The sequence below is a fragment of the Palaemon carinicauda genome, chromosome 5, assembly GCF_036898095.1.
Source record: "Palaemon carinicauda isolate YSFRI2023 chromosome 5, ASM3689809v2, whole genome shotgun sequence".
Taxonomy (NCBI): Eukaryota; Metazoa; Arthropoda; class Malacostraca; order Decapoda; family Palaemonidae; genus Palaemon; species Palaemon carinicauda.
In genome coordinates, this window is record NC_090729.1 from 99340552 (window position 1) to 99366736 (window position 26185).

At 42.9% G+C, this 26185-nt stretch overlaps 1 protein-coding gene across 2 annotated transcripts in view; it reads right to left on the reverse strand.

The window, feature by feature from the left end:
• Positions 1 to 26185, reverse strand: part of Bet1 (blocked early in transport 1) — a 269833-nt gene that overhangs the window by 29270 nt on the left and 214378 nt on the right. Inside the window, exon 3 of one of the 2 annotated variants that reach the window (XM_068373884.1) lies at positions 22443 to 22576. The exons of the other annotated variant lie outside the window; for it this stretch is intronic. Within the exon in view, the coding sequence (XP_068229985.1) occupies positions 22443 to 22576 (134 nt within the window). The remainder of the gene's footprint in view (positions 1 to 22442; positions 22577 to 26185) is intronic. 2 annotated transcript variants of the gene reach the window in all.

The following is a 26185-nucleotide window of genomic DNA, read 5'->3' on the forward strand; positions in this document are numbered from 1 at the left end:
GATGGAAGTTTACCAGAGCATTAATGTATCTGTGGATTTTCAATAGTGCCGTTCATCTCGAGAAAAGTTTTCCTTTTGGCCCTCAGGGCCTAGAGACACTTGACGTTACCGTTAAAAACGTCATTCAACTGATCATATCGGATGTCAGTGCTTCCTGCCCCCTACAGGGAAGAGTCTGGGTAGACTTTAGGAAAAAACCCGAGGATTGTGAGTTCAAGGAACAGACTAGCAAACAGTTTGTATATTAGTGTCGTCATATACGTAAAACATAGATTGTACTTAGATGGAATTGATCTGTGTAGGTTACTGATGAACCTCCCAAGTCTGGATGTTGATAGAGACAGACAGGTTTATACACATGTAGGAAACCTTATTTCAGTAAGATAGACAGTTTAGCACAATAAGACCTTACATGGTTGCTCGGAACAGTAATAATCTCAGTTCCTGGTGTTTTCCTAGATAATAATAGGATCAAAAGATGCTCTGACATATATATAAAGTTTAGAATATTTGGGGCATAATGAGACGCAAAGATTCCTACTAACTATTGTTTATTACAAAAGTAAAAATAGAAATCAAGGTTGTAACAATCAATTACAATTTCAGTTTATGCTGAGTGAATCTGCATAGGCGCATAATAGGTAATAACAGAAATAAATAAAGTTTCACCTGAAAAAGGGAACACAAGCCACTCTATGGGAAATATGTAAAAATTTCACTATGTATTCTGTTGTTAAAAGGAACACTATGCATATAAATATGCATGGCACATGTGTTGGTCTATTATGCTGAATGTCACCTGTGTAGTTAGAACAGTCTAATAGTGTCGACACTAGACACATTACTCACATGATATACCTTAAGAGTCTATCATGTACACCCTTCACTATAAAGTCCCAAATAGTGCACTGTTCTTTGCAGAGGTCAGGTGGTAGGTTTTAGAACACTACCTGCTGCCACCATGAAATGTTTAATTTCCTGTAGTTGCTTCGCTTAGTGTTCGAAGAAGACTCTGGATGACTTCCATCCAGTATAAGCACGAAGGCTTTCAAACGACATAGTCTGAAAGAAATTAAGGGACGAGGCGACTTTCCTCGGATCATGACCTGCGGGTGTACTGTCTGGATCCGCTCTGCGAATAAAATAGGTGATTTTCGCCCTTATCTGTTTCAACGATAACATTGAACCTGATGTTTCTCCCCTGAAAACCTGACCTCCCTTAAAGTCTGAAGTTTGACGAAGATAGACCTTTAGGCATTCCACTGGGCAGAGGGATGCTTCTTCCTTCAGAGGGCAGATTCTCCAGGGACCCCATCTCTTAGTGGGGAGCTCGTTCTTGTCGAGAAACGTTGGGTCCGGAAAGAGGTTCAGTTCTCCGCAGTCTGTGAACTGAATGTGTCAAGAATACTGAATGTGTCAAGAATACGTCCTCTGATTTTATGCGATATCCCTTATTAAAAATCTTCAAGGGATATTCACTCCAGGAGTTAGAATTCTGGATACCTTTGGTAAATTCTCTGGGATATATCACTGTAGTCAAATATAACCTAGAAAGCTACTAACGAAGTAACTTCCATCGGCGGGAAGAGGCTAGGAGTGGGGCAATAGCAGGTATACCAACCTGCCAGACCCACGATTGATATAATCATGCGGAAGGACTAATAACACTATAATAAACAATACGCATGGTAAAATAAGATAGGAAGGCATGCTGGAGATAATAATAATAAAATTAGTTAAACATCAATCGTAAAACAAACGAGGGAGCGAACATGAGACAGGGGAAAATCAAGCCTGACGGCGCTGGGAGTAGGCAGGGCTACCAACATAACATAGGGTCAGTGAAATGCTAACAAAATGAAAACTAATATGTAATATCTGACTCATGAAAGCCCCTCGAGCTAATGCAAGCAAACGAATGACGTTAAAATGATAAGCAAGTCCGTGGCGTGCGAACGTAAATAATCCAAGTAATAATATAGTGGAATAGGAACGCCCGAAGGCAACCAGGCATGCCAACCTACCGATAATACGCACACGTATATGTAATAACTGTTATCATAATAACAGGACAATATAAAAATAATAAGGTGTGTGAACCGTGGATACCCATAAAGTTCACAACGAGAAACAATCAGTATGGAGGACTCATTGAAAATCGTTAAGAACGAAGCGAGAGAGAGATAAGAGGGAGCCGGGCGCCAAGAAAGACCCATGCGGGGTCGTGAAAAATAAAACTGTATAATATAAGCTAAAAAGGGCAAGGCCCCCTCCAAAATCTCAAAACTCATAGATTTGGTACTTAACTTAGATGGAGAGACAGTGGAGTCCGACATCTTGAGGTAAATCCAGAAAAAACCAGCGAAATTCACACACTAAGTCAAAATACGGCTAGAAAGATGTGTGCTATATAAAGGAGTGACGTCACTGGCGTGGGATTGCTAGTAGTAGTAGGATGTTGAACGGCACCTCGCTGTTCGAGGATTTTGACAGGAGATATCTAAATGGTGCGAGGCCTCTGGTTGTGAATTATCACGCCCCAGTATTATATCGACACCTTATATAGGTGAGCGAGCTGGGTTCAACCTGGCATTCCTATGCAATTTTTTCTCTGGTAATATATAGCAGTTATATACCTTAGAAATTGTGCTAAAGGAGCATTTCACTGGGCGGCATGGGTCGGAGCCCAGAAAGTAAATTTGCTGTCAAGAATCACACCTAAAATTTTAAAAGAGTCACAAATTTAAAGAAACATTATCAATACTGAGATCCGGATGTTGAGGAGCCACCGTCCTTGACCTACTTACAATCATACTTTGAGTTTTATTAGGATTCAACTTCATACCCCATAATTTGCACCATGCAATAATTTTAGCTAAATCTCTATTAAAGGATTCACCAACCCAAGATCTGCAAGATATTAATGCAATAGGTCTATAGCTTGCTGCTAAAACTTATCCTTACCCGGTTTTAAAAAGGCTACAATAATGGCTAGTTCCCAAACACTTGGATAACTATTAATAATGATTAAAATAAATAACTTTGTATTAAAATGACAAATTCGTAGACAATTTGTATTTTTCCTAACTATATAAACCTTAGCCATTTAATAGGGGTATTACTTTCGGCGTAGCTGAAATGACGAGCCATTAGAATTTTAACGAGGGTTTGCTACCTTATCGCTAGTTAGCGGGGGTAGGGGAGGGTAGCTTGCTAACACCCCCCCCTCACACACACCTGTGCTTGAGCTCACTTTGCTTGGAGGTAGGACTTCAAGGGGGATAGGGCTGGCGGGCAAGTTTGATTAAGTAGCTAAGGTTTGTATAGTTAGGACAAATACAAATTATCTACGAATTTGTCATTTGTTCCGTATCTGACTTGCAAACCACGCTATCTAATAGGGGTGACTCACCCATTTGGAAGGGTGGATGTCCCAGCCAGTACTGGCTTTTTGGCTTTGCCTGGGGGCTCGTTATTTGAGTGTGTCAGCACTCAAAAATAAGGAGTCCCTGCACCTCGCTAGAACCTTGCTATGCAAGGACTGCGGCCTACGCAAGCAGTGTGTGAAGGTATAATGAAGTGTGACTCATCCTAGGAAGTTGACCTGAAGTTCTTTAGATGGAAACTTTAGGCTAGGACTCTCCCAATACCACCTCGTCAGGGTATGGGGACGTGACAGTATTAGCTTAATACTAGGAACACAAGGAAACATGGTTTACCTGTAGTGGTTTGAGGTCAGCTATGCAGGGAACCCAGGATGCTGCTTTCCTCAAGAGAGGGGAAGATGACGAAAAGAATAAAGGCCAGACGAACTTTTTCATTCATGCAGACTAAAACCGGATAACAATGCTCTCAACCTTCAGCTACTTGTCCAATAAGGAGCTTGAGGTTTAAACCAGCTGTTGTGCAGCCACAACAGGGCCGATAGAGAACGTATCGAGCCTCCTGTGGGTCACGTCTTGCAGGTAGTGGGCTGTGAAGGTCGTCTGATGCTTCCACACCCCCCCTTTGAAGAACCTGCGTCACTGAAAAATTCTTTTTGAAGGCCACAGACGTAGCTACGCCCCTGACATCATGTGCTCTAGGGCGACGTGATGGAGGAGGGTCTGGATTCAGGGGCAGATGAATCACCCTACGAATCCATGCCGAGATGGTGTTCTTGGTGACCCTTCTCTTAGTCCTCCCTGTGCTCACAAATAACGCTGGCACATGAGGACGGACTGCAGCCGTTCTTTTGAGATATAGCCTCAAACTCCTTACTGGGCATAGTAGGAGATGGTCTGGGTCATCTGTTACAGAACGGAGACTCGAAATCTGGAAGGAGTCGAACCGAGGGTCAGCTACTCCCGGATTCTGAGTCTTAGCAATAAACTCGGGGACGAATCTGAACGTTACCTCCCCCCATCCCCTTGAATGGGCGATGTCATACGAGAGACCATGAAGTTTACTAACACGCTTGGCCGAAGCCAAAGCTAGTAGGAACACCGTCTTCCAAGTTAGGTAGCGGTCTGAAGCCTGGCGTAATGGTTCATAGGGAGGTCTCTTAAGAGACCTGAGAGCTCGAGCCACGTTCCATGGAGGTGGTCTCACTTCCGACTGAGGGCAGGTAAGTTCATAACTTCGTATGAGTAGAGAAAGTTCCAGCGAAGAAGAAATGTCCATTCCTTTAAGCCTGAAGGCTAGACTCAAGGCTGAGCGATAGCCTTTCACTGCCGAGACTGAAAGGCGCATTTCTTCCCGCAAATACACGAGGAACTCGGCTATTGTTGGAATAGTGGCATCAAGTGGAGAGATACCCCTTCCACGACACCAACCACAGAAGACTTTCCACTTTGCCTGGTAGACAGCTGCGGATGACTTTCGCACATGTCCAGACATCCTGATCGCAACTTGTTGCAAAAATCCTCTCTCAGCAGCGAGGAGATGCTGGATAGTCTCCAGGCGTGAAGTCGTAGCGAAGCTACGGCTTTGTGGAAGATGTTGGCATGTGGTTGTCTGAGTAGATTGTGTCGTGGAGGGAGTTCTCTCGGTAGTTCCATTAGGAGTTGCAGAAGGTCCGGAAAACATTCCGCGTGATGCCATAGCGGAGCTATGAGGGTCATTGAAAGATTGACCGATATTCTGGTCTTGTTGAGCACCCTCCTCATCAGACAGAACAGGGGAAAGGCGTAAACGTCGATGTTGTCCCACCGTTGTTGGAAGGCATCTTGCCAGAGCGCCTCGGGATCCGGGACTGGGGAGCAGTACAGCGGAAGCTTGAAGTTCAGAGCTGTCGCGAGCAGATCTACAGTCGGGGAACCCCACAAAGTCAGGACTTTGTTGGCTACTATCTGAGACGCTCTGCTCAGATTGTCGGCGAGCACATTCCTCTTGCCTGGAATGAAGCAAGCCGATAGTGGAATCGAGTGGACTTTGGTCCATCTCAGTATCTCTACTGCAAAATGCGATAGTTGCTTCGAAAAGGTACCTCCTTGTTTGTTGATGTAAGCCACTACTGTGGTGTTGTCGCTCATCACCACCACAAAGTGACCCACCAGGTATTGTTGGAACTGTTGAAGGGCCAAAAATACGGCCTTTCACCTCTAGAAGATTTATATGGAGGCACTTTTCTGATTCTGACCACAGGCCTGAGGTCGTGTGGTGCAGTACGTGAGCCCCCCCCCCTTTCTTTGAGGTGTCCAAAAACAGCATCAAATCCGGGGGGAGGACGAGAAGATCCACTCCTCTTCGTAGGTTCTCGTCTGTCACCCACCACTGGAGGTCCGTCCGTTCCGCAGGTCCCATAGGGATCATGACATCTGGGGAATCGTAGCTTTGATTCCACCGGGACTTGAGTGGCCACTGAAGGAATCTCATCCTGAGGCGACCGTTGGGAACTAGACGAGCCAAAGATGAGAGGTGACCGAGGAGACGTAACCACGATTGGGCTGGAAGCTCTTCTCGTCTGAGAAAAGGGCTTGCGACCTACCTCAGCCTTGCTATACTGTCGTCTGATGGGAAGGCTTTGTGGAGATTGGTGTCTACTGTATAACCATGCCTAGGTATACCTGTACCAGTCTTTGAGTGGGAAGCAGAAAGGACTTCTCGAGATTTACCATGATCCCCAGATCCTGGCAAAGTCCCAGAAGTTTGTCTCGGTGTGGAAGAAGGGATGACACCGAGTCTGCTAGGATCAGCCAGTCGTCCAGATAATGGAGGAGACGGATGCCGATCCTGAGTGCCAACAAAGATATTAGGGTGAACACTCTGGTGAAAACCTGTGGTGCTGTGGAGAGACCGAAACACAGCACCTTGAATTGGTACTCCTTGTTGTCTAGGCTGAATCCTAAGTACTTCCTTGAAGACAGATGGACTGGGATCTGGAAGTACGTGTCCTTCAGATCCAGTGTCTACATGAAGTCTTGCAGTCTCACTGCTAGCCTGGCCGTGTCTACGGTCTCCATGCTGAACGGAGTTTGTTTGACAAACTTGTTCAGAGCTGAGAGGTCGATGACTGGTCTCCAGCCTCCAGACGCCTTCTTTACAAGAAAGAGTCGACTGAAAAAGCCTGGGAACCCATTGAGGACCTCTTGGAGAGCGCCCTTCTTCAATAGAGTCTGGACTTCTGCCCGAAGGGCTTGCCCCCTTGCTGATCCCATGGCAAGGGAGCTCAATGACACTTGATCGTAAGGGGAGGTAGAGATGTTGTGAACAGGACGCGATATCCCTGACTGATTACGGAAATCGTCCAGGCATCGGCCCCGAGTTGCTGCCACCTGTCTGCTCAACTTTGTAGGCATCCCCCCACTGGTGGACATGCAGGGGGACTGCCAATCCTAGCGTTTGCAGCCTCGGCTGCTCCCTTTAGGATTTTGCCTCCCCTGGAGAACTTTTTGCCTTTCCTGTCCGTTGTCGGTTTCGTGGTCTTGGTAGGACGCGACTGCTGTGGTGCTGGAGGCTTATAGGGCTTGGATGTCAAAGCCCTATGCAGGAGGAAGTCTTGGTGAGACTTCCTCCACCTCTCAGCTGCATGTTCCACGTCCTTAGGCTTAAACAGATTCGTTTCTTCCAAGGAAGAATGCCTGAGCCTATTTATCTCGGTGCTAGGGACCTTCTGATGGAACCTCTCAGCCACCGCATCTCGACGTTTCAAAATGATGTTTGCCCTCAAGTTCGAGACCTGGTGGGCCAGAAACTTGATCGTGCGAGTGCCTGAGAGGAGGAACGTCTCCATAGCTTTCCTGGTACGTTCTTTGGAGAAATCCTCGGAGCGTATCAGGATACCTAAGGTCCCTAACCAGATATCCAGCCACTAAGTGGCTTGCATAGCACACTTCTCAAGAGGGACTCCCCTGGTAAGCTCTTCCAAAGAATGGTGAAGAGGAAGAGCTAAACAACGCTCCTCCAGGATCTCGAAGTACCCCCTCTGCTGAACCCGAGGAGGTGGGAGAAGCTTGTTGCCGGCACTGAAGTGGTTGGAGGAGGCTAACTCGGAGAGCTGGACTGCGATCTTGTCCCTGGTACTCTTAACCCCCTGAGACCAGGGCAGAGCCGCACTGGCCTTAGAAGGTTTTTGAGTTCCAAACACTTGGTCCAAGACCGTGTCTTTGCCCTCTCGAGGGGGAATCTCTGAGTCGGCAAACCCATTGAGAGTCCTCATAAGAGTCAGAACCTGCCAAAATGCATGTTCTGACTCCTGTAGCTCTCCTCCGGATGTCGGACTTGCAGCGAAGTCTCCTGTCCCCAAAGGCTCTTCTTGGGGAGAATTGCGTACGTTCTCCAAGTGACTAGCTGGCTCCGTCCTAAGTCTCGTCGAGGATTTTGGTATTGTCTTCGAGTCCTTTGACTCCTTTCTGGGAAGGATGCAGGACTCTAACAAAGACGGTCGCAGGTTCTTCTCCGCCCCTACCTGGGAAGACTTTTCAACGCGAGGTGGGGTTTCCCTCATTGTTGCGATGGGGGAACGTCCCATCTCACGTGACTCCCCTGAGGACGGGAAATCCTCGTCCGACAGGGAGGGAGACAAAGTCTGGGGGGAGAGGGAACCTGCCTCGAGGGCTTACGAGGAGAGAGCTTAGTTCTTGGAGAAGTCACCGCGTCCGAAACTCCTCTTCTTCTCTTCAGAGGGGTAGATGCAGCCAAGGATTTGTGGCCCAATTCAGAGAGAACAGGCTTGACAGCCTGTGTAACCGATCTGATTAGTGTCCTAAACCACGGCTGCTGGCTGATAGCTGCGCTGTCAGACACTCCCTCTGGAGGGACAGGGATCGGCAGATCCCTGGGAGGAGTTTCCATAGGGGGGTTCGCCTGAAAAGAAGAAGTGTTCCTGGACCTTTCTGTAAGCTTCCCTTCCACCGTCGAGTGCGCTGTTCTGCTCTTGCGGGGAGGGGAATGTAGTGATGGCGACCTTGCCGTGCGTTGTCCTGCAGCCTCGCGTGCGTGAGGGTATTGGCGCTCGCGCGGGGGAGCGTAATGGCGCTTGCACGATGGGGAATACAGTGAACCCTCGCTACTTTGCGGTTCGACCATCGCGGATTCACCACTTCGCGGGTTTTTTCCATAACCCATATATATATACATATCGCGGATTTTCCGGAAATTTCGAAAATACCGCGAAATCTGAAGACCCCCAAATACGATATTTTGTTACCTGTAATTCCATTAATACTGTAATTAGTAATATCTGCTCTTACTGATTGTTCATTGCATTACATATGATATATAATTCAGCACAGAAAGAAATAAAACACGAAAAGAGAATGTGATCATATGATAATACAGTACTGTATACAGTACGTAGTAAAATTAAATCGAACATGAAACGCAAATCAGATGCAGTCATACCATATTAGAATGGTGTAAGGCTGCTGATGGCTACTATACTACAAATGTAATGGATGTGCATCTTTTCCATGATTCTTTTGTATGTATACGTACGTAGTACTGCATCCAATAATATTCTTTGTTGCAAAAATCACATTTCGAATAAGCGTACGAGAGAGAGAGAGAGAGAGAGAGAGAGAGAGAGAGAGAGAGAGAGAGAGAGAGAGAGAGAGAGAGAGACACACACACACATCCTACAAAAGAATAAAATAGCATACGTAAAGCTATTACGTGTATTATTATTGTTATTATTACTATTATTGTTGTTGTTGTTAATAAAATTATTATTGTTATTATTATTATCATTATTATTATTATTATTACTGTATTATTATCATTATTATTATTATTATTACTGTATTATTATCATACGATAATTCAGTACTGTATACAGTACGTAGTAAAATTAAATCGAACATGAAACGCAAATCAGATGCAGTCATACAATATTAGAATGGTGTAAGGCTGCTGATGGCTACTACTGTACTACAAATGTAATGGATGTGCTTCTTTTCCATGAATCTTTTGTATGTATACGTACGTAGTACTGCATCCAATAATATTCTTTGATGCAAAAATCACATTTCGAATAAGCGTACGAGAGAGAGAGAGAGAGAGAGAGAGAGAGAGAGAGAGAGAGAGAGAGAGAGAGAGAGAGAGAGAGAGAGAGAGAGTACGTACGTAGTACTGCATCCAATAATATTCTTTGTTGCAAAAATCACATTTCGAATAAGCGTACGAGAGAGAGAGAGAGAGAGAGAGAGAGAGAGAGAGAGAGAGAGAGAGAGAGAGAGAGAGAGAGAGAGAGAGAGAGAGACAGACAGACACACTCACATCCTACAAAAGAATAAAATAGCAAACGTAAGGCTATTATAATTATTGTTATTATTATTATTATTGTTGTTGTTGTTAATAAAATTATGATTGTTATTATTATCATTATTATTATTATTATTACAGTACTGTACTGTATTATTATCATTATTTATTATTATTATTATTAATACTGTACGTACGGTATGCGCGGGGTATCTTGTACTTTGAGTTGGTAACCTACGCATCATATACTGTAAGACGGGTTGTGATTGGTTCAAGCGCTGATAGATGACGAATCAGAACTCAAGTTTTGTTATCTAGCCTGTGATTGGTGTTTTTCCCTCATCTCCAACCCGCAGCATCTAGGTTCTCGCGAGCCCGGGTCGTCCACTTTCTGTTACCGCGTATCGCTGAGTAGACGTTCTTAAGTTTGTGAAGTTTAATCTGGGCTGTGTGTGACCTTTTTAAGTTGAACTTTTTGTCAAATCCTACTGTACAATGCCTCCCAAGCGTTCTGCTTCTACTAAGGCTGGTAGTGAGCCTAAACGCCACCGAAGGATGATGACGATTGCTGAGAAGGTTACGCTTCTCGATATGTTAAAAGACGGTAGAAGCTATGCGGCCGCAGCGCGCCATTTTGGGATCAACGAATCTACTGTTCGCTATATCAAGAAGGACGAGGCGAACGATTAGAAAGATGGCTGCAATCACCTTTAGCAGATCAGTGAAGCGAGTCGTTTCAACGCGTAATAAAACGATCGTACGCATGGAAGGTGCTTTAGCTGTGTGGATTGCCGACTGCCGGAAGAAGAACATAGCCTTGGATACAAACACCATCCGAACAATGGCTTTGAGCTTGTATCAGAATTTTGCTGCAAAGGAACCTCAAGACGACGATGGCAACCATGCTGAAGAAGATGATGATGCAGATGATCCTCAACCAGGGACATCCACTGATTCCCAGCCTCAGAAACAACGTTTTTTCCGCCATCAAAGGATGGTTCGCGAAGTTTCAGAGACTCTTCGCCCTGAAAAGCGTTTCCCTGCATGGTGAGGCTGCTTCGGCTGACACTGCCGCTGCTGAAACTTACGTGAACCAGACGTTCAAGAATATTATCGCCGAAGGTGGATACAAGCCGGAACAAGTCTTTAATATGGATGAGACTGGCTTGTTTTGGAAGAGAATGCCGTCGCGAACTTTCCTGTTCAAAGAGGAAGCCAAAGCCTCTGGCTTTAAAGCATTCAAGGATCGCGTTACCCTCGTGATGTGTGGCAATGCTGCTGGATTTTTGCTAAAGCCGGGGCTTATTTATAAGTCGAAAAATCCTCGCGCTTTGAAAAATAAGAATAAGAATCTCCTTCCCGTGTACTGGATGCATAATCCAAAAGCATGGATTACGAAGATGCTGACCTCCAACTGGTTCCACCAGTGTTTTATCCCGCAAGTCAGCAAATATCTCTTAGAGAAGGGCTTGCCATTCAAGATCCTTCTCCTTATGGATAACGCTGGTGGACACGCAACTGACCTGTCGCATGAGGGCATTCAGGTTGAGTTCCTGCCACCCAACACCACGTCATTAATTCAACCGATGGACCAGGGGGTTATCAGGGCGTTCAAGGCCCTCTACATGAAGAATACCTTGGCGGACCTCGTTGCGTGTGTGGATGCTGCCCAAGATGATGAGGAAGAAGATTTTAACTTGAAGGCGTACTGGCGGCAGTACACCATAGCCACGTGCCTGAAGAATATTCAGAAGGCACTTCAAGAGATGAAACCTGCAACTGTGAATGCGAGCTGGAAGAAGTTGTGGCCCGAGATTGTTTACGACGACGAGGGATTTACACCTGCTGAAATCCAACACTCTGCAGTACGCAAATCTGTGCAGTTGGCTGCCATAATTGGAGGTGACGGGTTTGGCGACATGACGACTGAAGACGTCGACGAGTTGTTGGACTGCCATCCCCAGCCCCTAACTGACGCAGACCTCGAAGACCTGACGAAATCGGCAAGCGAAGAAGAGAGTGAAACCCAGGAAGAGACCCAAGAAAATGTCGAAGAAACGGGCTTAACACTAGAACGGCTTGCCAAGGTCTGCAACCATATAAAGGAGGTGAAAGAAATGTTGCAAGAGTGGGACGAGGATATGGTTAGGTCGATGCAATTCTGCAACAAGGTTGATGACATAATGACTCCCTACAAGATGCTCTTAGATCGAAAAAAGAAGCAGCGGCAACAACTTCCGATCACAATGTTCTTCCAGCCCTCGCAAAAAAGATCCAGTTCCTCCTGCTACTACGCCTTCGGAAGAAATTGAAGAAGTTGAAGAGGTGTCCCAGGAAAAGACACCTCCATCTGAAGAGACTTAAAATACTACCTGGCTGCACAGTAGAACACATCATCAGCTTCATCATCATCATTTCTACTGTGCAGCAAATTCATCGCCATCATCATTCAAGTTTTTCTTGAACTTCTTTCGTGGTGAGTACAGTAACAATCTTTATTTTTTACTTTGATATTCTCACATTCTAATATTTGTGCCTGTTTTATAGTTTAGTACTGTATGCATTAAGTTAAAAGGAAGGTTTTAAAAGTCTACATGTTGTAACCTATCATATTTTTTTTGTTTAAAATTTACATTTACGTACGTAAAACAATCTCTCTCTCTCTCTCTCTCTCTCTCTCTCTCTCTCCTCTCTCTCCTCTCTCCTCTCCTCTCTCTCTCTCTCTCCTCTCTCTCTCCACTCTCTCTCTCTCTCTCTCTCTCTCTCTCTCTCTCTCTCTCCTCTCTCTCTCTCTCTCTCTCTCTCTCTCTCTCTCTCCTCTCCTCTCTCTCTCCTCTCTCTCTCTCTCTCTCTCTCTCTCTCTCTCTCGTAAATTGTTTTCCTGCTTTGCTACGTACAGTATGTACTGTATGATTTTATATAGATACGGTAAATTATATTTGTACTAATAACATATTTTGTAAATGCTTTTACTGTAAATATCATTATTTATCACTTTCATCATGCGCGTTAAATGCCTTCTTTGTTCTGAGCATGGTTGTTTACTGAGCGTACAGTACTTTATGACGCCGTCGTTTCAGGCGGCGTCATAAAGAAAAACATTTCATTTGGAAGTCCTAAGAAAAATAAAGTAAAACATTGGTAATAAAAAAATCAACATACTGTAAAATCAATATAATCGATGCAAAAACTAACCTATACATATATGTGTACACTAAATGAGTTTGTTTCTTCATTATGATCAGAGATGAACGTAAACAAAACATTGGTTGCCATTTTTTATCGTGCTTTTTAGGTGTTTAGGAAACGCATGATATAAAATCGCCTTTAATATTTGTGCCTGTTTTAGTTTAGGGTGCTGTAGTACATGCATTAAGTGTTCTGTACATTAAAGGGTAGTTTGTTAACAGTACTACGTACAAGGGAAGGTTTTAAAAGTCCGAATATACATGTTAAATAAATAGGTAAATATGATGTCACTACTTCGCGGAATTTCACCTATCGCGGCTGGGTCTGGAACCTATCTACCGCGATAAACGAGGGTTCACTGTACCCGGGGTAGCGCATGGGAGACTGCAGACACATGCGCGAGCAGGCGATTGCAAGGGCGCGTAGAAGCGCGCGCGGGAGACACAGGAGAGTGTGCAGGAGGCTGATTGTACGCTCGCGCTCACGTGGGCGCGCAGGATCAGGATGATGTACACGTGGGCGTGCGGGCGATAGTTCGCGCGCCCCAGAAGATGTTGTAGGGTGCGCAGTTGGAACCTGTGTGCGCGGGCGCGCCTCAGGATGGCGGCGCATAACTGCTGGAGAGGATGGGCGTGGGCGCATGGCGCGCGCGTATCCTCGTGGGTGCGAGCAGGTGAGCGCACGCAATTGCGCGCTGGAGACAGCGGCCGGCGCGTTGCCGAGCGCTGGTGTGTAGGAGAAGTTCTTGACTTTCCTACAGCTTCCAGATCCGAGGATCATGGGTGCACAGGAGAGATGGATGTATGTGGGCAGTGGCGCACGGGAGATCGCTGGCACGTTGGAGAGCGCTGGCGCGCAGGGGAGCACTGACGCATAGGAGAGCGCTGACGCGTGGGGAGTTGTTGGCGCGCAGGAGGTTGATGCCGTGCAGGTGAGCGCTTGCGCGCTACCTCAGGCAAAACCTTACGCACAGGAGACCGTTGGCGCGCATGACTATCATGGCGCATAAGGGACGTATGCGCGCGATGGCGTGTACGCCCTTGTTGCACCGTAATAGGGATCGGTGCCTGACTATGATAGGATGCGTTGGCGCGTAAAGCGCATCAGCTGCCAGGAATGGCGACGGCAGGTCAGCAGGTCTGTCGGGTGGAAGGTCGGCGTGCTCTTTGAAAGGATGACCTTCCACCGAAGGGGATCGCAAACAATCCACAGAGAGGTCCAGGACCATATCAGGAACAGTCCGAGAATGCTGACGAGGCTCCTCTGCGGCGGACTGCAACGACGATGATGAACCGAAGAGGCGCCTCTTCACCCCTTTATAAGGTGATGGAAGGCCTCTCCGGCTAAGCGGAAGGCGAGCCTTGCGACGTATGGGGGCCGTAGGATCAGCAAGCTGACCTTCTGCAGTCCTCCGAAGAGGAGTCTCTGTAAGTGAACTCCCCCGAGGGGAAGAATCATCGGCCAGGAGAGACTGTTGGACTTAGTTTCTCACTTGTAGGTTGAGCAGGAACGGGAGAAACTAAGCCTTCAGCTACTGCGGGATGTGGAGAGGCAGAGGTATTAGGAGATATCGCATTGGATACCTCTGACACCGCAACGTCAACAATAGACAGAGGATCAACCTCTGCCAAAGTCGGCGATTGCTTAACAGCGGCACCCAATTGGATGTCAAGTAGAGCTTCCTTTGAGGGTGAACCCTTGAGCCCCAAGGAAGACCAAAGCTGAAACAAATTGGTTAATGATATATCCTCCCCGGGAGGGAGAGGTGGAGCTGCCTCGCTAGGGGAGGCAACGCCATCTCTCGAACCCGGAGTTTGGGAAACAGAACCACGGCCTACGCTACCACTCGACAGTCTCTCGAAAGAGGCCGCTAGAGCGGGAGCTTCGGAGGAGGTTTGGGCAACGGAAAAAGTGTCCTTGGGATTTTTTCCTTTCAAAGAAATCTTCAAAGGAGAAATATCCCGCCTGGACTTCTTCTTACGTCGCCGAGAAAACCTCTCCCACTGGGAGGTAGACCACTCCCTACACTCACCACACTTATTACCACTATCACACCGTTGACCTCTACAGTAAGGGCAAAGGGTGTGAGGGTCCGTCTCGACCGCCGACAGGAATGTTCCACAGGGGCGGTTGGGTAATCCAGGACAGGTGCGCATAATCGCAGAGGCCAACTTCACACTCAAACCTGTAAAAGAAAAAGCAAAAAAGCATTAATGGCTGTTAAGAGCGAGGCAAGGATGAGAGAGGACACGTCCGTCTACCATCCGAGCCAAGAGCAAAGTGAGCTCAAGCACAGGTGTGTGTGAGGGGGTGGGGTAGCAAGCTACCCTCCCCTACCCCCGCTAACTAGCGATGGGGTAGTAAACCCTCGTTAAAATTCTAATGGCTCGTCATTTCAGCTACGCCGAAAGTAATACCCCTATTAAATAACGTGGTTTGTATGTCAGTTACGGAACAATTGATGTTTAATCATTGCATATGGAATTCCATCAGGTCAAGGGGCTGTATCAGTAGACGTAGCAAGTGCAGAATCAAATTCTCTTTCAGTAAAAGGAGAATTGTATGACTCTTCTTTTCTTGTTGCAAAATTTATAACTTTCTTTTCTTCAATGCTCCTATACTGGTGACCAGGAGCTGATTCACACTTGCATGATACATTTAAAAATTATTAGCCAGAGCATTGCTAACTTTGGTTGCTCCACTTATTTCCTGACCATTTACCCTCAACACTGGTGGTGTGTTTAGGGTGAATTTGCCTGCTATCTTTTTCACTTTCCTCCACACAGATGATGTTGGTGTTCTACTGTTAATGGACGAAAAAAATGACACCCAAGACTGGCCTCTGGCTACTTTCATGGCACGACGGAACTGTGCTCTACATTTCTTGTATATGACTATATTTTCCTCAGTACGGAACCTGCGCAGTCGAGTTCAAGACTTCCTTGTGGCTCTGTGCAGGGAAGTTAGTTCTGATGACCACCAGGGGACTAGTCATCGTTTGAATATCCCTGTTGTTTTGGGAATGGAATTGACTCCTGCTGTGTGAAGAGTTCCATTAAGTAAGTCTATGGCATCATCAACACTTTCAAACTGTTCTGCATTACCTTCAATTTCACTTAGCTCATGAAATATATCCCAGTCTGCCTCATCAAGATTCCATCATGGCGATCTCTGTAAAGGTGGACCATTGTTGGTGTTTATAATGATTGGTGCATGATCACTAGTATGCCAATCCTCTAATGTTCTCCAATTAAAATCGAGAAGACAGTTAGAGCTTGCAACTGATAGGTCAATGAAGGACAAGGTACCTGTCTGTACATGAAAGTGTGTGGGCTCTCCTGTATTAAGGAGTCCTACATCTTCATTCTCCAAAATTGATGATATATTACCCCTTGTATTTGCCAAAACATCACCCCATAAAGGATGTTTACTATTAAGATCTCCTAGAAAGAGAAAAGGTTGTGGGAGTTGTTTAATCACCTCTACTAAATTGTCATACGAGATCTTATCATTTGGAGGCAAGTAAAATGAACAGATTGTGTATTTTCTCCCTATATCAATCTGTACAATCACTGCCTGCAAAGGGGTACAGATAGACAAAGATATTTGGGGAACATCTCAATGAACGTATACTAGACTTCCCCCATGGCTCCCTGCTCGTTGATCATATGGTGTCCTATAGCTAACATACTCTTAAGGACAAGGAGTATTAGCATTGAGCTTGCTCTCCTGTAGACATACAATTATAGGGGAGTGCTCATGTACGAGGAGCCTAAGTTCTTCATATTTTGCCCTTAAACCCTGGCAATTCCATTGCAGAATGGAGGAAAAAACTATGGTTTATTTTTTAACCCTGGAAAGGTATGATGGGTCGTACACGACCCCTACAGCATTTTCAAAACCTGTTTTTTCCCCATAAATCATCAGCTGTCTCAAATATGGAAGTGATCGACCTGCAAGGGGTGACTAGTCTACATACCATTGTCTGCTTTAGGACTGATTTTTGTCTAACTTCCCTCCTTCCCTATTTTTTTACCCCCCCAGGGGTCGACCTCGACCCTGCATACCTTTATAGGGGTAAGTGATCAAACAGAAAAGTTATTACATAATTATAAATTGTCGAACAGTGTTGATACTTGTTTGGTTCTTTATAGTTGGAAAGTGTGGGTGGATGGTGTGTCTACCACTTGCATGACATTGGTTTTGGCTTAGTTGCCATATATTGCCATGAGGTCCATTTTCCCTCAAATGCTAATTTCTGAATTTTGTTTATTTTTTGCAAATTTGATTTTTTTCTATTTATTTTGAATTTATCTTCAATAATGGCCAGCAGGCAGTTTTCCCTCGGCATGGATGTCATCAACACACTTCTAATGGAGTTAAAAAGAGATGTTGATGATAATATGGAGCTTGCAACCCCATTCTTCATTTCAAGTGGTAGATTGGGCTGTAAGAGTTGTTGCGGTCTGCGGCCATTTTGTTGACATACCCAAAAGGTAAGTTGGCATATCTCTATATATTCTTGTTCTGTATAGAATTCGTGATATTTTGGTATATTTTAATGCATAAATATATTTTATAGGAGATACAATGATTTTCATAAGAAATTTACATTGTGAAGCTAGGCCGTCAAAAATGACCTTTAGAATTCGCCCCTGTTATAAAAGTAAATTACATCTTAGTGCACATTTTATTATGTATTTCTGTTCTAGGATAATATGAGTTTATTCTATAAAAAAATTAGCCTCTTCCTATTTCATTTGGGTACCCAAAAAAATTCATGAAATTTGGACAAATTTTTTGGCCAAAAAAATTTACCCTTTTTTTCTCATTTCAGATCTTGACTTCTATGGGTCCAACTCATTTCCAGCAATTACACGCTGTTGCTTTGCCATCCAAGAAGGTGTCCCTTAAGGGATTTATGTGTATATGTATATTTCTATTTTTTGTGAATATTTACGTCGTCTTTTTTTGTATACTTAAATTTCTAATATATTTCCAATAAATAGCTATTTTGTAGATGGGTATCATTTATATTTTCAGTAGTTTTTAGCATTATTTGAAGTATTTTTAGCAAGTCAAACAATACAGATTGATGCATAACTAAATTTTTCCCGAATTTTTTTCGGAGACGGGGTCGTTCGCGACCGAGTATACCCTTAAAGGGGTGTCCGAGTAGCATACCTATCCAGGGTTAATAGACACCTTGGATGAGGTCTTCCCATTGGCAATATTTGTTCTAACACTATTTTCCGGTGGAATCTCTATAGAGGATCTTGATATATTGGGTTTTGTGTTTGCCTTTTTCTTTGTATCCTTTTGATCTAATTGTTGAGGAGGATGGTGGACCTCACTTGAATTTCTGATTTATTCAATTTACCTTCCAGTTGATCAAAGACATCAGCAGACAAGACATATTTATTTGAAGCCGTGACTTTAATGTTTCCTATGGTAGGAGGTGAGAGTGATGGATGTCTCTCTCTTTTTCGATTAAAAGGTTGTGGGCTATCCGGTTTTTTCACCTTCCCCACTACAGGTTCACCAGGTAAATTTGTTTCAAGTGATCCTCCATCAGATCAAGCAAGGACATGGCCTGAGAGAGGTTTGTACTATTGTTTAGAATGGGAGTAGATGGCTTTTGAATATCTTTTAGATCTTTAAGTATCTGTTTTGATTTTTCTACAATTTCTGGATATAAATTTTCAATGGGACTTTCAACCTCTTTAACTACTTTCTTATGTTTCTTTATGTTAGAATTAGGGATAAAGTTTTCATCCGTGTGCTTTGGTTTTTCTTCAGAACCATTGAAAAAGGTTGCCCTGGTCTTATCTGCTTTTCAAGAGCTCTTTTACAAGCCTCTTTATTAAAAAGTAACAATTTCCATGGTCCTAAAGGCCTGAATTTCTTTTTCAAAAATAAACTTGATGCAGCTATTAGATGTAGCTGGGTGTGCTTCCCCACAATGTATGCAATTTAGATTTTCTATGCATGCACCATGATTTTTTTCCACTGTTGGCACAAACAGTTGGCTTATTATTTAGTTTTTCCTTGCATTTCTGACTTAAATGGCCATAAATTTGACAATGATAACATCGTAATGATGAAGGGATATATGGTTTCATCTTCAAAGATAGCCAAACAGCTTTAATAACATTTGGTAATCTGCTTTGATTCAATGTTACAATCAAAGTAGCAAGAGGAATACGTTGTTCTCAAACTCTTTCTCATTCTGACTACTTTTACTACTTGACTTTTCAGTTCATCCTCAATTTCTTTTTCATCTATGTCCAGCAATTCTGTAGCATATATCACACCCCTACTCTGGTTGAAAGTGGGGTGCGAAACGCATTTGACACTATGACCATCAAATTTGGAAAGTATTTTTAATTTTTCACCTTGTATTGGGTAAGAATTTTTGGCTGCCCTCCACATATAGTTACTATTTCTCTGTTAGCTTTAAAAACATGTACACGCTCATTCCTCCCATTTTCAAATTCCAGAATAGAAAATTTTCATAGTTCACTACATAGTGACCAGGTAATACTTCTACTTTTCTATATCTTTCTGTACTGTCATCATTTCTCACTCTCTCTCTCTCTCTCTCTCTCTCTCTCTCTCGTCTTCTCTAATATTTTCTTATCATTCTTAGCATAACGTGAATACGGTTCAAATTTTACAATATTAGAACTCAAGTTGGAGCTGTCTGTACCAAGGTCCATGCTTCTATTTTCTAGGTCATCAACAGAGGGGCTAGTTTCTTTGAAAAAGCAAGCCGGGCTACCCACCTCTTATTGGAGGATTTCAGTCCTCCTATCCTATGTGGCCCACACGAGAAGAGGCTTCAGCGGGAACCAGTCCTCTATTAGAGAGGGGCTGCCTCTTTTTAGGTGGGCGTACACTGGTCAGTGGGGGTAGTTATCCCCTCCCACTGGCAACTCCAATGCCTGGCATTACCCATTACCCGCAAATATGGGTGACTTACAACCGGATCACTGGAGCCCGACTCTTAACAGACTTGGTCTGCACCCAATGGGGTCTGCCAGAGGGTGATGGCACAGGTTGAGATGGAATGCTTTCCATCCCACACTGTGCCAAATCCAAAGAAGCAGCCAAAGTATAATTAAACATGCCAAAGTCATCAACAAGTTCAAGTCCAAAAGGAAGAGATGGGAGAATAAAAGAAAAAACCAAAAGGAAAAGAGAAAGTGCTGACTGATTTAGTTGGATTAACAGTTGGGCACCGAGGTCCAGTGGGAAGTAGTTCTCACTGATCATTAAAGCCCAGCCGCTAATCAATAAGCCCCCCATCCTCATCAAGGCTTCAGCATCGGGGGGCTGCAGGGAAGAGTGAAGGGCCCTCAATAGAAGAATTCCGCAGATGTAATCCTTCTTTCCGTCCAATAAGTTTGTGGAACTTGGAAGTCAAGGCATCCTACTGCTTCAGCACCCATTTGGCCCATCGACTGGCTCCCTGAGGCATCAGGAACTCGACTCCTCTATCCTTAATAAGAACAATACCCTTATGGACTCGTTTCTTGTCGGCATCGGACAAGTCCTCAGCATACGATAAATAGTTGACTAGTCCTGACCAGTGGTCAATCCAAGAGGCTGCCTGCATGGTGGACAAGGCTGTGGCTTCCATCCCTGAAGCCTCTGCTGCTGAGGAGATGGAAGATGCTGACAACTGCTCAGTTGAAATCCCTGGCGTCAGGATCAGCATCGTAGGATCTAAAAGGAAGGTAAATGGGTTCCCCGTGTTCTTATAAAATTTCTTCTGCCTGGAAAAAGATGCAGGAATCAGACAGGAGGACTTTCCCACTCTCAAAGAATGACTCTCCCCAGAAACTTGAGCGTTTATCTTTCTAATCCATAGATTCCTTGGCCAGGATTGATCAAGAACGTTCACTCTAAATGAGACATACACATACACCGAATAGTCTGGCCTATTCTTACCACATTTTCTTGTCCTCATACACCTGACAATACTGAGATTGCCAAAATATTCTTCTTTGCTCAAGGGGTTAACTACTGCAATGTAATTGTTCCGTGACTACTTTCCTCTTGGTAAGGGTAGAAGAGACTCTTTATGTATGGTAAGCAGCTCTTCTAGGAGGACACTCCAAAATCAACCCAGCGTTCTCTGGTCTTGGGTAGTGCCATAGCCTCTGTACCATGGCCTTCCACTGTTTTGGATTAGAGTTCTCTTGCTTGGAGGTACACTTGAGCATGCTGTTCCATCTCATTTCTCCTCCTCTTGTTTTTTTCAAGTTTTTATAGTTTATATGCCTTAGGAGATACTCTTTTCAACACAAGAACATACACAAGTATACATGGACTCACCATGTGGCAATTACGAAAATCAGATAGATCACATTGCCATTAATAAAGAGGAGGAGGAGGAATCTGTGAAATGCAAGAAACTATAGAGGTGCAGATATTGGTTGTGATCACCAGCTTCTCACTGCCACACAGAAATTGTAACTGAAAGCACCCAACAGAAAGGAAGATAGAGTGCCTAGGTTTGATACAACAAAGCTTTTAGAAGAAGAGCACAGAGAAACATTTGCACCTTTTAGAAGAAGAGCACAGAGAAACATTTGCAATTGAATGTAGAAATCGATTTGCAGTTTTAGAGACTCTAAGAGATGAAGAGCAGACAATTAATGAAGAAAGGTGTGATATTAAGAACATATATCAGTAAGTTGGTAGTGAAGTCTAGGGACACAGTTACAAGGAGAAAGCCATGGATATCAAATGACATTGGGATACTATAAAAAGGAGACAAAGACAGAAACTGATTGTTGAAAGTTTTCGAGGAAGAAATGAAAATTACAATTTAGAGCAAGCTAAGTATTCAAGTATTGACAGTGAGGTCAAAATTAGAGCCAAGAATGACTGGAGAGAATATTTAGACAGTAATATTCAACTGGCTGACAAAGCTATGAATTCAGGAAGTGTCTATGGTGTAGGAATTGCTCAAATAATTATTAATGAAATCTCAACTGGGGCAAAGAGGAAGAAGCATTTACCCATCAAAAAGAGAGATGGATCTATTATAAAAACAGAAGATGAAGAAAGACAACATTGGATAGAACACTTTAGTGAGGTCAACCCTGGATAGGTGTGGTGGGTCGTACACGACACGAGGTTAAAAAAAAATATAAAAAAAAAACAGGTTTTTTTGCTATAATTTTTCCTCAGTATTAGTTGAGTGATATCGACCTGCGAGACCTCAGTTCAGTGTGCGCAGCAGTCGGGTGAGGACGCATTTAACCCCAGCTCTTTTCCTTGTGCTATTTCTGAGATACCCTCAGGTCGAGCTTGACCCATCAATACCTAATTAAGGTAAGTTGTGTAATATCAAATTTTTATGTAATTATCGAATGTGCAGTAGTGTTTAGGCTTATATGAAAAAAGGATTGTTGTAAAGTGTTTGTGAATGTCTTATACCCTGTATGTTTTTATAAAATAGCTCCAGTTTTTGTAAGTTTGTACCTTTATGATAACTTAATTATGATTATTATTTTATTATATTTAATTACAAAATAATCTATAAACTTCATTCTAGCTACCTTATAATTTTCTGCAAATCCTCGAAAAATTTTATAAATAAATGACTCGCTGATACTGACATATCTTTCTCCATTTCATGTAGCAGATTTGATCTTCCAAGGTGGTGTGGTTGGTGGCCATTTTGTGAGCATATCTGAAACAAGCTGGCATAGCTCTATGTATTCCTCTTTTTTATAAAATTTCTGATATTTTCATGCTTAAATAACATGCTCAGCAATGGATACAAGGATTTTATTTATGAAAAAAATCAAAATAGAAATCGGAAAAAAAAAGGTCTCATTTTTAAACCACAAAATATTATCCAAGTGCAGATTTTTTTTCCACATTTTTGTTGTACGATAATAATACAATATCCTGTAAAAATTTCAGTCACTAAATATGTCATTTACCTACCACAGACAAATGTTGAAAAGAGGATAGATTTTTTAGCCATAAAAACAAACAAACATTTTTTCCTATCTGAGGGAACGTTCCCTTATGATTCCCCCCCCCCCTCCCCCGGATCTCAGCAAATGGTGCTCAATTATCATAGAATAAGTGCTTAGTATAGTTTTAGCTTATTTCCATATTTAGATTTTAGGTGAATTTTTTTGCAAAGTCATTTTTTCTTTATATTTTTTTTTTATTTATTTGTAATAATTATTAATTTTAGATTTAGCTTTCATTTATTTTTTCGGAATAGAATATTCTTTGAAGTTTTTTTAATAGTAAGAGATTGTGAATTGCTTCATAAATGAATATTTTATGAATTTTTTTGTGACCTCGGGTCGAGGTCGACCCATCGATACCTAATTAAGGTTGTCAAATAACGATACCTATCCCGGGTGATAGAATATATGAAGGGAATAGTTTTATTGATATATCTGAAGCTGATGAAGACCTTGATGAACCCATGAATGAATTCAGTGTGTTTGAAGTCGAAGCTATCCTCAAACCACTAAAAAGCCCTGGAATACGATGGAATAACTGCTGAAATGGTACTGGCCGAAAATGAAGTAACTCACAGACTACTTACAAGATTATTTTGTAGAATCTGACATGAAGAGGCAAAACCTGACAAATGGGAGTTAGAAGTGTTGGTGAAAATAAAAAAAAAAATAAAAAAAAGGAGTCCTGCCTGATAGCAATAATTACAGAGGCATCACACTTAATTCAATTGGTATGAAAATATATAGTATGCTCATTCTATAGACTGGAAAGAAAGATTGATGAAAAGCTGAGAGATGAACAAGCAGGATTTAGAAAAGGTAGAAGTTGCACGGACCACATTTTCATTTTGAGACCTGAACAGCAATGCATAGAATATAGAAATCCCCTCTTGATGGCCTTTGTGGACTATGAAAAAGCCTTTGATAGCGTGCACCGAGTAATTTTATGGAGAGTCCTGCGTTATTATGAAATTCCTCTTAAATATGTAAATTTGACTAAGTCTGTTTATGAGCATAGCAAGTGCAAGGTTAATGTTATTGGAGTCTTATCAAATGAATTTCCAGTGAACACTGGAGTACTCCAAGGGAATGTGTTGTCACCTATATTGTTTATCCTCCTCATGAATTTTGTAATGAGTAGAACAGTCGGAGATGGTCGAGAAGGATTGGACTGGATTGGTGATAGGAATTTAGCAGAACTAGAACATGCGAATGATGCTATCATTGTTAGCAGAACACCACAGGATTTGCAATGCATGCTTACCAGAATGCACGAAATATCACACGAGGTTGGGCTGAAGATAAATAGAAGACAGACAGATGATGATGACAACGGAGTATGCAATGGAAGATGAAATATCATTGGAAGAAAGGATTGATGGGGTAGAATCATTTAAGTATTTAGGAACTATGATCTCCAATACAGGGTCTTCAGAATTAGAGTTTAGTGAAAAATTGAAAAAAACAAATCTGACAATGGCTAGGTTAAGTAAAATATGGAAATCAAATCACCTGAAATTACATATAAAAACCAGACTATATATCAGTTTAGTGAGATCGGTGTTACTCTATGGACATGAGTCATGGTATGACACTGAAACAATCTCCAACAGATTTAGTAGATTTTAGAACAAAGCCCTCAGATGGATATTGGCAGTTGAATGGCAGGACATGATTAAAAATGTAAATATAAGAGATTACTCTAGTGCCATATGTGGATGATATCATGATGAAGGGTAGATGGAAATGGTTTGGGCATGCTCTTCACACTCCACAAGAGAGATTAGTTCATCAAACGTTCAGCTGGGCCCCACAAGGCACTAGAAGAGCTGAAAGACCCAAGCCTACTGTACATGGCTGAGGAGTATGAAGTGTGAAGTAGATGATGAATGGAAAAGTATTGAATTAAAAGCTCAAGATAGAGACAACTGGCGAAATCTAACCGAGGCCCCTTTGCGTCAATAGGCATAGGAGGAGATGGTGATGATATGAGAAAGATCTAATTAATCATTGTTACTGTTCTTGAATTCTCTTATTTTGATTCTTATTCTTCACTTATAGTTTATCTATTTCCTTGTTTCTTTTCTTCACTGGGCTATTTTTCCCTGTTGGATCCCATAGGCTTATAACATCTTGCTTTTCCAACTAGGGTAATAGCATAGATTGTAATAATAATAATAATAATAATAATAATAATAATAATAATAATAATAATAATAATAATAATAATAATAATAAAGCTTCCAGGGAGATGGCAAATGGTCAATGTCTGCTTTTCTGCCCTTGGGAGGAGATGACAAGGCTTCTTCTAATCCATTAACCCTGAATACCCTGAAGGACTTGGAGGAAGGTTGATTCTGATTCAGGTCCAGCCAGTTGTTGAAGAACCCCTTCAAAGTCTTCTGAGTTGTAGTCAGGATCATCCCTTTCGGTGATCGTGTTGAAGTTAATTACAATATCCCTCCACACCACTTTAACAGACTGAGAAGCAGAAGGAATGGAAGAGGAGTCCTTACTGGAATCCCTCAACTGGGAAATATAATTTCCTTCAGTATCCTAAAATCCATGTGGCCAGACGATTTAAAGACCGTTTTCCAATCTTTATTCTCCTTACATCAGGAAACTGCTGCTAGGGGAGAGAGGTGACTTGAGAGTTATTGGGTCCTTTGACTGGCCAGACAGTACTACATTGGATCCCTCTCCTTGGTTATGGCTCATTTTCCGTTTTCCTACACATACACCAAATAGTCTGGCCTATTCTTTACATATTCTCCTCTGTCTTCATACACCTGACAACACTGAGATTACCAAACAATTCTTCCTCGCTCAAGGGGTTAACTACTGCAATGTAATTGTTCAGTAGGTACTCTCCTCTGCATTCTGCTTTTCCAACTAGAATTATAGCTTAGCAAGTAATAATAATAATAATAGTAATAATAATAATAGTAATAATAATAATAATAATAATAATAAAACCATCATGATCATTGGGGATGGCCTTAGTTTATTCAAGACTTTCATCCCCTCGTGCTTCTTGGTCCTCTTGAGTGGTGGACAGTGGTCAAAGTTAAATTCTATTGAAGAGAGCCTATAGTTCTCTATGAATTATCTCTCTTGGAGAGAGAGAGAGAGAGACTCTATGGGATCTACACAGGTGTCTCCACTGGGAGCAGTAATCTGGACTGGCAAGTTGATGTGAGCTAACAGCTGGTCCAGATATCTAGGATCAAACTCCGGATACGACCTGGACGTTCTAGGTTCTGGTGACACATTCGAAGAAGGTTGTCTGATTTGCTGTGAAGATCTGCCTCCTC